This window comes from Bidens hawaiensis, unplaced genomic scaffold, assembly GCF_021521415.1.
Source record: "Bidens hawaiensis isolate Kalapana, Puna unplaced genomic scaffold, B.hawaiensis_p1.1 tig00011438_1, whole genome shotgun sequence".
NCBI classification, from domain to species: domain Eukaryota; kingdom Viridiplantae; phylum Streptophyta; class Magnoliopsida; order Asterales; family Asteraceae; genus Bidens; species Bidens hawaiensis.
In genome coordinates this window covers 46,180-59,705 of record NW_027491891.1, presented here as the reverse complement: position 1 = coordinate 59,705, position 13,526 = coordinate 46,180, and the positions used below count along the sequence as shown (strand labels likewise).

Genomic DNA, 13,526 nt, shown 5'->3' with positions numbered 1-13,526 from the left:
TTGGGGTTATTTTGATTACTATCTACGATTTATAGCAAGAAGGTGTTGAATTGTTGTCCTTTTTTTTAATTAATTATAACGATGGTGCAGTCGGTTGTTTAGTTGAATTTTGGAATGGATAATTTTGTTGATTAAAGTTTTTGTTTTCAAAAGGCATAACTTTTAAAAAATACATTATGCTCTCTATCTTTAGAAGTTATGTTTTGACGTTTTGCATCACATGTAATTTGGAGATATCTAAAACCGAACCAAGGATGGATGCTGAAACAAAAATCGGTGGTTTGTGAATGAAACTGAAAAAACTGATCTGTAACCGAAATAAGTGAACCCAAAGTCCCAAACAAAAACCGGTGGTTTGTGAATGAAACTGAAAATATTGGAGCTTTAACAAGTGTCCGTTTAAGCGAAAACCGATCTGTAACCGAAATAAGCAAACCATATATATAATTTTCGCAGCTTTTTGACAGCTTCTTTACTGACTTTGTTAAAAATCATATAAAATCAACCGAGTGTCCGTTTAGAGTGTTCTTTATATGGTTGGAAACCTTGAGGAGCCTAGTTTCTATAGAAGCTTAGAACAGAGAAAAGTAAGGTCATTTAGTGGGTCAAATCAGTCAACGAACACAGCTGCGCAGAATGCGCTGCACAACAAAATTAGTTATCTAAAAATAAGTTAAAGGCGGATGTTTGTTTATACAGGCTTGATCAATAATATATATTGCTGAATTAAATTGATTCCATTCACTATCGGAGGGTGTGTAATCGTTTTAAAAGTACAAGTAAATGGGTTATGCAAGCTCCTACATTATAATTAGTAAACGGGTCGTTTTGGCCCGTTACATTTGTAAAGTTTATCTTACACAATCTTTAGGTGAGAATGACTTAACTATTATAGTATGGATTAAACAGGATTTAGATCGGTTAACTGTCGGTTTTTTGTATAACCTTTCCCTTGGTTGGTTTTAAAAAATTTCAAACCGTAAACAACAGTTTGGTTTACGGTTTTAAAATTTTCAAACCGTATAAAACCGAACCGGAACGTAAGATTTAATGTATTTTGGTTTCTTTTAATAAAATATATTAATTATTTTATAAGCATTTGCATATTTATCAACTGCATATTATCCACTCATCATGTATTGACATATGGCTGCAGCAACACTGCACGTGTCCTGCTTATCGGGTTTCGTTACGTAAATATTTAACAAAGAGTGCTCGATGCAACCCTTGTTTAGTTCAACCGTCGGATTCTCATCAAGAGCATATGACAGTTATAGGATGGACCTCACCACTAATAGTCAACCACTGGCAACTGATAGTGTACATGAAGCAGGACCGAATAGCTCAAACATGAACGATAATGATGGTCCAGCTAGCTCGAAAATCCAGTGAACAAACTGTTTGAAAGCCCGTCGGATGTTTAAGAACTTATAGATGTAAAAAATGCTTGCAGCAATTTAGTGATGATAAAAGATCAAAGAAGTCAAGGCGCAAGGATGTCTGTAATCTTTTTAGGAACTTGTTTGTTTTGTCTACTACTAATATATGTAAATATTGAAAAGTCAGTTTTGATAAGTACATAGATTGTTTTTTTTTGCCATAACTGTATACATGTATCTAGAAAGTTGACTTTTTTGTATTGATTTTGTCTCAAGTCTCAACTTATGTCGTCTCAACTTATCCTGTTAGTATCACTGATCTTATCGATCCAAAACGGTTGCATGATAATTTGCATAAAAAAGTAACATAACATGGGTGGTCAAGTAATGGGTCAAAACAAGTTCATATCAACCTGGGTTTGTTGTATCGTGTTTGTATAATCATTATGCGCTCTGATTAAACAGATATATTTCATTCAGCACAAAATAGGTCGAAGGGGGCAAAATAGTCATTCTGCGCATTTATTTAGAGGTCCAGCCAAATAACACTTACTGATTCGCACTTACTGACTCAAAGTCTCTTAATCATTCAGACCTCTTAATGATTCAGCACTTGCCAAACAGCCCCTAAATTCAACTTTAATAGAGAGAAAACTAAATTTATTATATATATGCAAAGTTACCTTTTCTATTTTGTCAGGAAAACTTGATGCTAACGGATTAAGCAGGCAAACAGGCGAGTCGAATATTGGGTTAACCGTTAACCCGAGTTCAAGTGAGCATTTTTTCTTTTAAACAAACCCAAATTTTATTTTTTTTAGTATTAGGATGATGTATAACCACCATAATACTAATAAAATTTGATGTGCATACATGTAAGACATTATGGTAACAACTTATAACGTCCCAAAAACATGTCTTTTCGCTCCTACCTCTCCCCCACCCCTTTCAAATAACCCGTTGTTTTGGGTGTGGTTGCACAAGAACATCATCCATCTCTCACTACTAAATAATATTCTCTATCTCTCTCTCTCACCGTCAAGTTTCTTTATATACAAGGTGATATATTATGGACACTTTTAAACCAGAAAATTTCACTATAAAATTTTAATAAGACAAGTTGTAGGACTTTACCCTTAAAAGTAAGTTCTTCCAGAAATTCTCAACGGCCAAGGGAGACCCAAGGCCAAAGAGGAGATTTGGAAATAGTTTTCAACCAGTAGTTGACACGCTTTGGTTATTACCTCATCAGCTGCATCATTGCCCCAAGCGCAAAGATGCCTTAAACAAATCCCCAGCCCCTCCTTTTATATACCGCTAGGCCCGCTTCCTTCTACATCGGCCACCGCTAATGTGTGATTAGTCAACATTTCAACCTGCTTTTAATTACTCCTTTTTATAATTGATTTTAAACACTTGGTTATTAAGTTAAGGAGGTTGATATGATAACTATGAAACAAATCAAGTGGAAAATGAGAAAGACAGAACATGTGAAGATCAATAAACATCAGTGTACAACTCTACACTCTATTTAATAACTTAAGCATGGAGTTACTTGTTAGTACGGGTTTAGTTCATCTTAAAGATCATCGTGACTTAACTACATTAATGATATCAAAATGTTATGTTAGAAGAGAAAACCTTAGGCCTCTTCATTTCTAAACAAATATACGCGAGAAGTTTACCATTCCTCAAGATTTTACTTCCGGTATCTACTTTGTGGTGTTCTCCAAATTCTTGTTTGCTCATTGAAGCTTCCAATCACAGCAGATTGTTTGTCATCAGCTAGCCGATAAGTAACAACGTTATAATATGATACATGATCGAATTTCTGCAATATTTTGAACGACTTCCTTCGTTTCGGATCAGCAATAATTTGCCCATCTTTAGATATTTCTCCTGTTGCTCTAACTTTAAGATATTTCACTTGAAAGGTTGGACTTAAAGCTTGTTGATCCGTCGTTAAGATAACTGCACCGAGCATCTCCCCCAAGAATGTATCCTGCAATATGTGTAAATGAGTGTACTGTTTACTAAAACCATGCACGTTATAAAATGGACTGTTGAGGGTCACACCATCACATTGGGTTTGGGTCAAAACAGGCCAAATCGTCCATAAACACTTTCTATATTATTATTATTATTATTATTATTATTATTATTATTTAGTGTGTCAAATATTATTATAAAACTATATAAAATGATACCCAAAAAATGAACAAATTTTGCGACTTTCCCCTTCTAGTTAGAGATATAAATGAGCTTGGTTCATTTAAGTTAATAGAGCTCGTTTAGAGCCCTATTTCCAAAGCTTAAGCTCGGATCGTGAATTGATTTTCAAGTTCAAGCTTGGCTCGTATATTTTTTTTAATAATTAAGTTATTTTATTTATATATATTATACCTAATTTCATATATATTTATAATAGTTGTATCTATATATTGGATTTTAATAGTACATATTAAATGGTATTGGCCGATAATAATATCAAGTCAGTTTATTGCCACTGACGGTCCCAAATTTAAAAAAGATTTAACGGGGTTATATTTTTTTTCTAAATTTCAAACTAATGTTTTAGGGCTTTTGATCGGAAGAAGAATACGAGTTGATTGATCTAAAATATAGTTTGAAACAGTGCTCCAAAACGGCGAAATAATGTTTCAATTCGGGTGTTTGAACTTTCAATTAATAAAAATCAAGCCATTCGGATCACTGTTTCGAGCTAAGTTTTACGTAAATGACTCGTATCCATCTTCTGATCAAAAGCCATAAAACATTAGTTTGAAATTCAGGAAAAAAATATAACTCCGTTAAGTCCTTTTTAACGCGGGACCATTAGAGACCAACTATTTTAAATTTGGGATCGCCAGTGACGATAAACTAACTTGGGATTATTACTGGTCAATACCATTTAATAAGGATTATTAAAAAATTAATAAACCTATTTATAATATAAACTTTATACATACCATATATATTTAGTTGCTTTAATCATAACCTTATATATAACAATGGTTATTATATAAATATATATATTTAAATTATTAAATAAAATTATATTGATTATTTAGAGGGGCACAAAAAACCGGTTTTAACCTAGTTTGAGTCACTGACCCAAACCGGAACTTGTTCTAACCGAATCAAATTGGGAAAAAAACCCCTATTTGTGCACCTCTACGATATCTGAAGCTTGGACTCAGGCACGATTAGCTATCTAGAGCACGAGCATCTCAGCTCATTTACACCCCAAGAGAAAGCATAACCAGTATTGACCAGTTCATAAGTAAGTGGTCGAAATTACCGCATGTAATTGGGCAAGTACATATAACAAAATCAGAATTAATTTAGTTTGCAAGTACCATGTGTTGATATTTATGATTCTTTTGTTGCAACTGATACATCCTTGCCAGCAACCGTTGGCTGAAACGAGCTTCAGGTGTATTGTTCTCCAAGTCGAGCATTTTAATAATATGTGGAAACAAACAAACCTTTTGTTGCAGGCTAAGAGGGACGAGTGTCACATCAAGCATTGAGTTAAACACCACTTTTGCAGCTAAAGGGTCTAGAAACATGTTCATTTCAGCATATTTGTTTGAAGGAATATTGATGACATTTCCTTTATCATGTTTGTTGTAATCAATATGTCCACCTAATATAAATACATCCTGCAATAAAATTCATGATCTATAATTAGGATTCATGATTCTTTATTAAGGATAGTATAGTTATGTTTACTAAACTCGCTAACCTGAATGATGGAACTAGCATTTGCATCTGCAAGTATTATGTTTGCTAAAGTGGTCAACGGTCCGTTAGTCAAAATCGTAATCTTAGATCCAGGATCAATTGATTTCACTAATGATTTCCAAACTTCTAGTGCTAGTGGTTGTCTAAGTTGAGAAAAATCAGTATTCCTAGGTGCTCCAAATTTTACAGAATTTTCGGCTGTATATCTGCCAAAAAAACCAAGATCTCTATTAGAGGTGGCATTAAAAAAATAAAAATAATAAAAAAAAAACTAAAAGGACTGGACGGGAAGTCGTAAATTGAAATTTTAACACACATCCTGTAAGATGGAAAAGTTGTAAATAGTAGTGCAACTACCTTCTTGGACTTCTTGGTAGATCGCGTGCAAGTCCAAAAAGAGTGTCGGAATCTATTAAGCCACCACTTCCATGAGGGATAGCCTTCAAGTATTTGCAATCTCCAACACTTGGATCATCCGGGTCGGTTTGGTTTAAACCAAATGAATCCCCTAAACCAACAATAATATCGTCACGGCCCATCATATGCAACAAATCATAGACTACATCTATTGTTGCTGCATTTGCCCACCCTGTTGGAGTTACTAGTATTGCCTGAAATAAAACCAAACAAAAAATGAAAACCTTGTTCATCTACAAGCATGCACTAAAATATAAATAACTGCATTGCAAGGGACATAGTTGACAGTACCTTAAGATTTATTGTCTCCACCGGTACTTTTAGAAGATAAAAGAGAGCAAGAAAATCTCCTGCACTCATATCCATGTCGAACACGACCGTTTTCCCTAGTTTTTTCCCTTCAAAATCTGGTTTGTGAAGAACTTCCTTGTAATAAGGAAATTGAGATGTGAAATTGAATCTGCCTTTATCTTGTGGCGTGTTTAGTACCTGATATACGCGTATAAAATCGAATAAACCAAATTGACATATGTTTATATAGTGCAACAATGTATAGCCACAAGATGAGCTTAAAAGTGTATTAAAATTTTGGAACTAATTTGACCAATATAAATATTAATAAAATTAAGGTAAAGAAAAGATGCCAGATCGAGGTGACAGTTTTGTTCCATTTAGCTTAAAAATAAAATAAATTAAATACTTTTGAAGGTAATCGGGGCCAAATGGGCCAACGGATCAAGAGTCACCCATTTGACCCATTACCCAACCCGTTTGACCCACCCATTTTTCAACTTCTAAGAATTATAATTTGAATCAACTTACGTCGAGAAAACTGACAAAAAATTCTTTTTCAAGTGAGCTACTCTTGTCACGGTTTTGCTTTGCCCTTGTAGCAACCCGTACGCGCACCGAATCCGGTCCACTTACTTCCTCTGTGTAACCATCCTGATTTTATAGTTTCAGTATCTAAACAGTTAATGAAAATGTTATAACAATAGGGATAATTATTCTTCTTTTTTCTTTTGAACTAGTTGACTTCTTATGCTAGCAATCTTCTAAATTATAATAGTATTGTACAACAGATTGATGTAGCAAGAAGTTACCTTACATCTCCCATTATTTTGGAGGCAAAATGGATCTTGAATGCCTGTTTGAACATGACCACTATGAACTCCATTTTTCTTTAAGTTGAATTTTGGAGCACTATTAAAAAAATTGTTTGAGCCATCAGATACTCCATAAGGTTTGTTGGAAGTAATGACAGTAATATTCATATACTCCATTTCAGCGAACTCATTTTCTCCATTACTTTTGTGCAAGTTACGCATAATGGATGTGGAAACACCTGACATAAATGAGTCCCACATAAAATAACTCTGCAAAAATGAGACAAGGTATAAAAAAGTTATTTTGTCAAGACTAATTATACATCATCATCATCATCATCATCATCGTACTCAGTATATCCCACCAATAGCAAAGCTATGGTAGGGTCTGAGGAGGGTAAGATGTAGGCAGCCTTACCTCTACCCCATAGGGATAGAGAGGCTGCTTCCGGTGAGACCCCCGACTCGATAGTAGTTTTGCATCAAGCCTTGGACATAAGGCACATAGCACTCAATCATCGGGACACCGGCTGATCGGTGCATGTACCCTTATCTTTCAGCTATCAACGCCACTACATGATGCCTGATTAACCGTCCGTCACTTTTAACGTTATTTTCACGAGATTAGTAAAATAACGTCAAAATTAGTGCAATTTCACTTTTGCCCACCCGAGGGTTCACACATATATACATCATATGTGCGCACCGCAAGCAGGGCTAAGACTAATTATACATATGACTATATAAAAGTTATTAAATATAGAGGAACTAACACTAGAAAAGCCTATATTGAGACCCATGGTCCATAAAGAAATAAAAATAAACTAATACAATATACATACAGTTAATTCACATAATTATATGTGAGTTACAAAATATCACATAAAATAATATAAATTCAAAATACGAAGTTCAAAAACTAGCTATTTTTAATAGGGGCCATAATATGAAAAAATAAATAACAAACTTTGTGACTAAAAGTGTGACTCCTCAAAGGGTAAAATGATCATTTTATTAAAGTTCAAAATCGATAAATTAAGAACACGAAACACGAGATCGGATAACTCCCAAACTTTACTAACCAAGAAAATTTAACTCAAAATTTGATTTCAATGTAAACCACATACTCAGTTTATATAGCCAAGCTAAACTCATGATTAGACTAATAAGAATTGTAACTTACTAGATAGATATAACCAACTTACTATTATCTGTATTAACCACCTCTATCTTATACTATAAATTTCGGTTTATTACCCAAGTAAATTGTGGCCCAAGTTCATATATTTATATATTAGCCAAAATTTACAGGATCTATGGTCTTAATGTCGGAGACCATGAGTATTACAAGTTTCAGTTTAAGGATGAAAATGTTTATTTCACATAAACCACAAAGACAACTTATGTATATTACTCTAGTAATTAATTTAAAGATGTGTTTAAGTTTATTACCTTATAGAAATGATTGTCAAACCAAGTATCTCGAACCATCTTTAATGTCTTGAAAACATATTGTGCCTCATATGTACGTTGGTGACGCTCAAATTCCTCAAAGAAGTTTTGAGTTATGGGAATTGTATTTGTTCCATCTAGGGGAACAAGTGTAACCGGAATTCCAGAATGAATAACCTGTAATACACACATCCAAACACCACCTTTAGTTAGGAAAGATAACACACAACAAGTACTAGTGTTTAATGGACCTTATATTTACCTGGTATGCAGCAAAAGGATCACCAAAGAAGTTAAACTCAGCATAAGGATTGGTTTTGTAGGATGTGTATAAATTACCATGTTTACCACAGAGTTGAGGTTGACAAGATGAGTTGCCATTTTTGGGACAACAACCAGTTGGATTCTTTGACCTCACACCACCACCCATGACATATATATGCTCAATATTTTTCTTTAAATGTGGATTGGTCATAAGAAAAATGGCAATATTTGTGTGTGCTCCTATTACAAATAGACTAATGGGCCCAGCGGATATCTTCTCGATTAGTACTTGCTGTGCTGTAGGTTGTTTAAGAGGCGTGTATCTCCTGCTTCCCTAGTTCATAATTAAAAGTTAACAGACGCATTAACCGTCTAGAGTGCAAGCAGAGGTTCACAATCACAAATGGGCCTGGGCCTGAGACCCGTCTAGGCCCATCTGGAAAAGGACCGAGTGATCTGGATTTCGGAATGGGTTAAGCTTGAAAGCTCATTTTGGCTGAAACATATTTTCCAAAGCTGAGTCCAACTGTAGCCTGGTTAAGCCCAAAAGCCCAGTTTGGCCCGCAGTCCTTAGCCCAAACGGATATGTATTCTATTTTCTGTAGATTCTAGGATACCATCTATAAAACTTGTTTGAAGTGTATTATTTAAAAAAACTTAATTTAGTGCTGATGCTTTATATATAATTAATGCTGATTAATTTAATTTAAGTAATGTTAAAACTGAAAATCTTCTTTTTACATTTTCTCTTATAATTTAAAACCACTTGTGAGTTTTATGTTAAATCTTATGCATAAAATTTGCATAATATATAATAGAAAAGGCATGTAGAAAAATGACCTGGTAAGGACTGATCAAGCCTGTATTTTTATAGAATGACCTGACTCTTCCGATTAGGACCAGGCTTTTTAGGGCCCAAGTCCTAGCCCGTTAAGGCCAGGGCTTTATGCAACTCTTTAAGTTAAAGTAAATTACAATAGTATGGGCAAAATGGTCATTTTTAATTACTAACAGAAAGAAGTTAACACCGGTTAGCGGAAATGGTGAAAAGTGTGACAACATATGAACTTTTAAGACGATTTTTGTACTTGTTGAAGTTAAAAGAACATGAACTACAAATTAGCCCATATATAAAAACAGCGAAAACAGTAATTTACCCTAAATAAAAAATACCTGTGGAAGAAAGCTTTTCCTATAACCAAAGTTTGTATCTTTATACAATCTTCCACCAGCTCCCACTGGAATAGCCTGTCTATATCTACAAGGTCCAGCTGTACCACTTCCCTAACCATTTACATATACTTACTTAAATAAGTGTTTGTATGTAAGTAAGATGTAGAATCAATGGTCATGATTGGTTAATTAGTTACCTGGTCAGTTATCGGCATATATCCACCAACATTTGGTTGTATTGTACCATCTTCAAGTATTCCACCCTCACCTCCCACACCAACGGCTATATCATCTCGACCCATCATGTAAAGAATATCATATATCTGATTTACCGAATGACCACCGTCTGACCACTCATTTGTGTTGATAGTTATTGCCTGCATGTACCAACATATAATTGTCCTCAATTAAAATCTTGCATTTGATTTGTGAGTCAAAAATCAAATCTTGACCGCATTTAGAATCCTTTTTAGCTGGTAAAGTTTACCAAACTGAAACAAGAGGGATTATAGTTATACTTTTTAAGTAAGTGTTTCAGTGTTTCAACAGAATCGATGTGATGATCCGCGCCCTTTAGACGTCTTTGGCCTATTTTTGGTACAGGTTTTCATAACAGAATCTGCATAACTTAACTAAAGTCTAAATTACTCTAGAAAGATAAATAAGAGTAGAAAACCAAAAATGAAATTTCACCATGTACTGTTTTAATGATATCTGTAATTTATATCTAAATTTTATGAAGTTAAACTTATTATTAAAAACAATCATGGCATTCTATGTAATATGTTATTTATATTTTGACGAAAAACATGTCGGCAAACAAGATCAAAGGTATCTTAAAAATTCTATAAGTTGATTTTGAATTATTGATATTCATAAACAAATTTCATAAATTAATAGTTTGTTCTGAAGATGTTTAATGGTACTTGAATAATCCCAACTTGAAGTTGAAATTTCGTTTAATTCTTAATAAAATATAGATCAGAACTGCAAGATCCGCTTTTAACTCTTTTAACAGGTGGCTAAAGATGGGAAACAAGCCCAACTTGAAGTTGGAATTTCATTTATTACATAAACAATTGAATATATATATTTGAAGTACAAGATCCGTTTTTAAATATCATAACTACTTGTTATATAAACTGATTACTAAATAGTATGTGGTCTAATGGTATCAACGTGATAGAAAATGTGTACAAGTTTATTTGGTTGAAGATTAAAATCTCATGGTCTATTAATGTGTAATTTAAGATGTAAGATTAAACAGTATTTGTGAACCACGTAAGCACGTGCAAGTAGTGATTCAAAGAACAAGATAAAATAAAAAAAACAAAACAAAACAAAAACAAATAGGTTTAGAGTATGTGTTGTGGCCACCGCCAAAGGGTGCCACCAATTGCCACCGTGGATTCACTGACGCCAAACCCATTACATACTCAGCCCCAAAGGGCGCCAAACAAGGGGCCGCGAGAACAATGTAGGGCGTGAGGGCATTTGGGAGGATTTTTGAATTATTAATTAATAATATAACCAATCATTTCACTTCATTATTTACTCTTTTCACGCACATCTCTCATAGCATGCTCGAATTTTTCAACTAAGCACTTACATTGCATGATTTGTCTCTTTCACATTGGTCTTTTCACCCCTCTCGTAATTAGCTCTCTCTCTCTCTCTCTCTTTAATTTTATATCCCTTTAAACACAATGAAGTCAACATCGGTTGAATTGAAAATCTCACTCATTTTGTCAGACTAAGTGTAGTGACCTGACGTCCATGTCCACCTTAAGCCTAGAGGGGCGTTAAACCCCATCCTGTATGGGCGCTCTAGGGCGTTGGCACTTGGCAGGCTAACAGGTGTGAGAGAGATGTAGCCATTGGGTTTAGTTGCTTCCAAGGGAAAAGCAGTCGTTGGATATTGAATAGAAAAAAATTACTTTTATTCCAAATTATATATATATAATCGATCTCTTAAGCGATTTTTATCCACACAAATCCTACTTCATCTATTTTAAATCCAATTTCTTCACTTTCAAACAATTTTTAACCAACCTTCAACTCTTCAACTATAAATCATTCAAACCCAAACAACCCTTTTCTTAAAACCTTCAACCAAACGACCCAAAGACATGAATGATGATTTTGATCTCCTATGGTAACCGGTTCATACGACCAGGGTATATAGAAGTAAAGCGAAAACAAACCCTCATGTTCAACTTCAACCAATGGGTAGTTTAAATCACAAATTGAAAGTTTAAACTAAAAAATCGATCGAAGGAACAAAAACAAATAGCCCTTGATCTTAAATTACTCGCGTCTAGCATCCACCACTCGACTGGAGATGACGTAAGAACGGACTGTATTAGTTTTCATGAATACCTTTTTAAGTATTTGTAATTTTATTTTTCGTATTTCGTATTTTATAATTAAAATTAGTATCTTTAATGTAAGAACATTCTCAATCGGATCTCCATCTCTAAATTAAAAATTACCCTAAAAATTACTACTTTGTTCTTTTTTTTAATTATAATATTTTTTATACCTTTACCATTACATTTTCACTCTCCTTCACTCACAACCACTTTAAAAAATATTAAAAAATTAGGAAGGATAAAAAGTGTTTTTCCAAATTTAAACATAACACGTTAACATTTCATCTCTTTTCTTCACAACCACTCCAACCACATGGAGAGCACACTCACATAGTAGGAAGAATCTATTTGTGAATGCTCAAAACAATATAAATAAATAAATAATGAAAAAAAAAGTAAAAATAATTGTGACAAAGGTGAGAGTGTATGAGAGCTAGCCCTACATAGTACATACACATTTTAGTTAGGTCTCGATACAATATCATATTGTCCCATTATGGTTAGACGGTTAGCCTTTCACACCTCATCATTCGTACAAACATCAAATTATTATTCCAAGTGATAAAAGGACAAAAAGATAAATCTATATTCTAAGGATTATTTTTGCCCAACAACATGTGGGCCTTCAACTTTTAAACCTAAATTTCTGATCCATAATTTTTGAATTACTCATGCAACCAAAATACTTTTTGAATTATAGGTTTGGAGACCAGGATAATTAACATAATACCAATTGAAATTAGAGATGTTTCCCAGATATCATTACTGGTACCGATGATACAGTTTTTGGGACATTTTGTATGTTTCGGTTTTGGTATTCTGGTTTCTTGACTACGAATGAAGTTGATACGATTTTTGGTTTATTGATTGAATATCCATGGTTAGAAACCAATCTGATACCATCAATAGAGAAAGAAACACAAGAACAAAGTAATACCAAGATGGGTACTTTTCTAAAATACGCATACCGAACTAATACATTCGATACAATATTTGGTACCCAGTTTTCTCAAAACCATGATGCATGTAGGATGGAGAACAAGAATGAATAACAGAAAACGAACCTGCAAATCGAATTCCGATTTGTTGAGCTTGAGGAGGTATAACATGGCAAAGAAATCATCAGAATCAAAATCCGTATCCAGAAGAATCCGGTGAGGACGGGAGGTGGAGCTGCTAATTACAACCGCAGTGATAATTATGGCAAACAACAACCTCCGCCACAGCAGCAACAACTCCATTATTTCCGATCAACCTTCGAGGTTAATGAGAATATTAAATTTGTATCACGTTACTTATTCGGTGAAAATTCTGGAAAACAAAGGTTAGAGAGAGAAAGAGTGTTGTGTTGTGAGGTTGATGGTGGACCAGATACTGATGACGGGTGGACTCAGAATGTCAACTACTTTTTAACACCTTCAAAAGTTGATCTTATTTTACTTATTTTTATTTATTATATAATTTTCTCTCTCTTTATAACTTTTAGCATACTGACTTTCATACAACGATATAATAAGATACTAACACCTCCCCCCCATATTTTAAGTTACAGTACATGCACGAAAACGAATTCCAACACTACAAATCTCACTACCTAAAATAAAGGCTGTTTATCA

The 13,526-nt window shown here is 34.0% G+C and overlaps 1 protein-coding gene and 1 pseudogene across 1 annotated transcript; both read right to left on the bottom strand.

Annotated features, from left to right (window-relative positions):
- Positions 1-2,514: 2,514 nt before the first annotated feature.
- LOC143537974 (U4 spliceosomal RNA) lies at positions 2,515-2,658 on the bottom strand (annotated as a pseudogene).
- A 295-nt stretch (positions 2,659-2,953) lies between these two features.
- LOC143537962 (nucleoside hydrolase 3-like) lies at positions 2,954-13,263 on the bottom strand. Its single transcript, XM_077031614.1, has 12 exons — positions 12,975-13,263; positions 9,736-9,915; positions 9,539-9,649; positions 8,364-8,699; positions 8,102-8,278; positions 6,647-6,919; positions 6,366-6,488; positions 5,835-6,032; positions 5,484-5,737; positions 5,128-5,332; positions 4,739-5,044; positions 2,954-3,381 (listed from the first exon to the last, which is right to left on the bottom strand). Exons 1-12 carry the CDS (start codon positions 13,149-13,151, stop codon positions 3,079-3,081), a joined length of 2,643 nt encoding a protein of 880 aa, XP_076887729.1. The 5' UTR covers positions 13,152-13,263; the 3' UTR covers positions 2,954-3,078.
- Between the last annotated feature and the right edge of the window lie 263 nt (positions 13,264-13,526).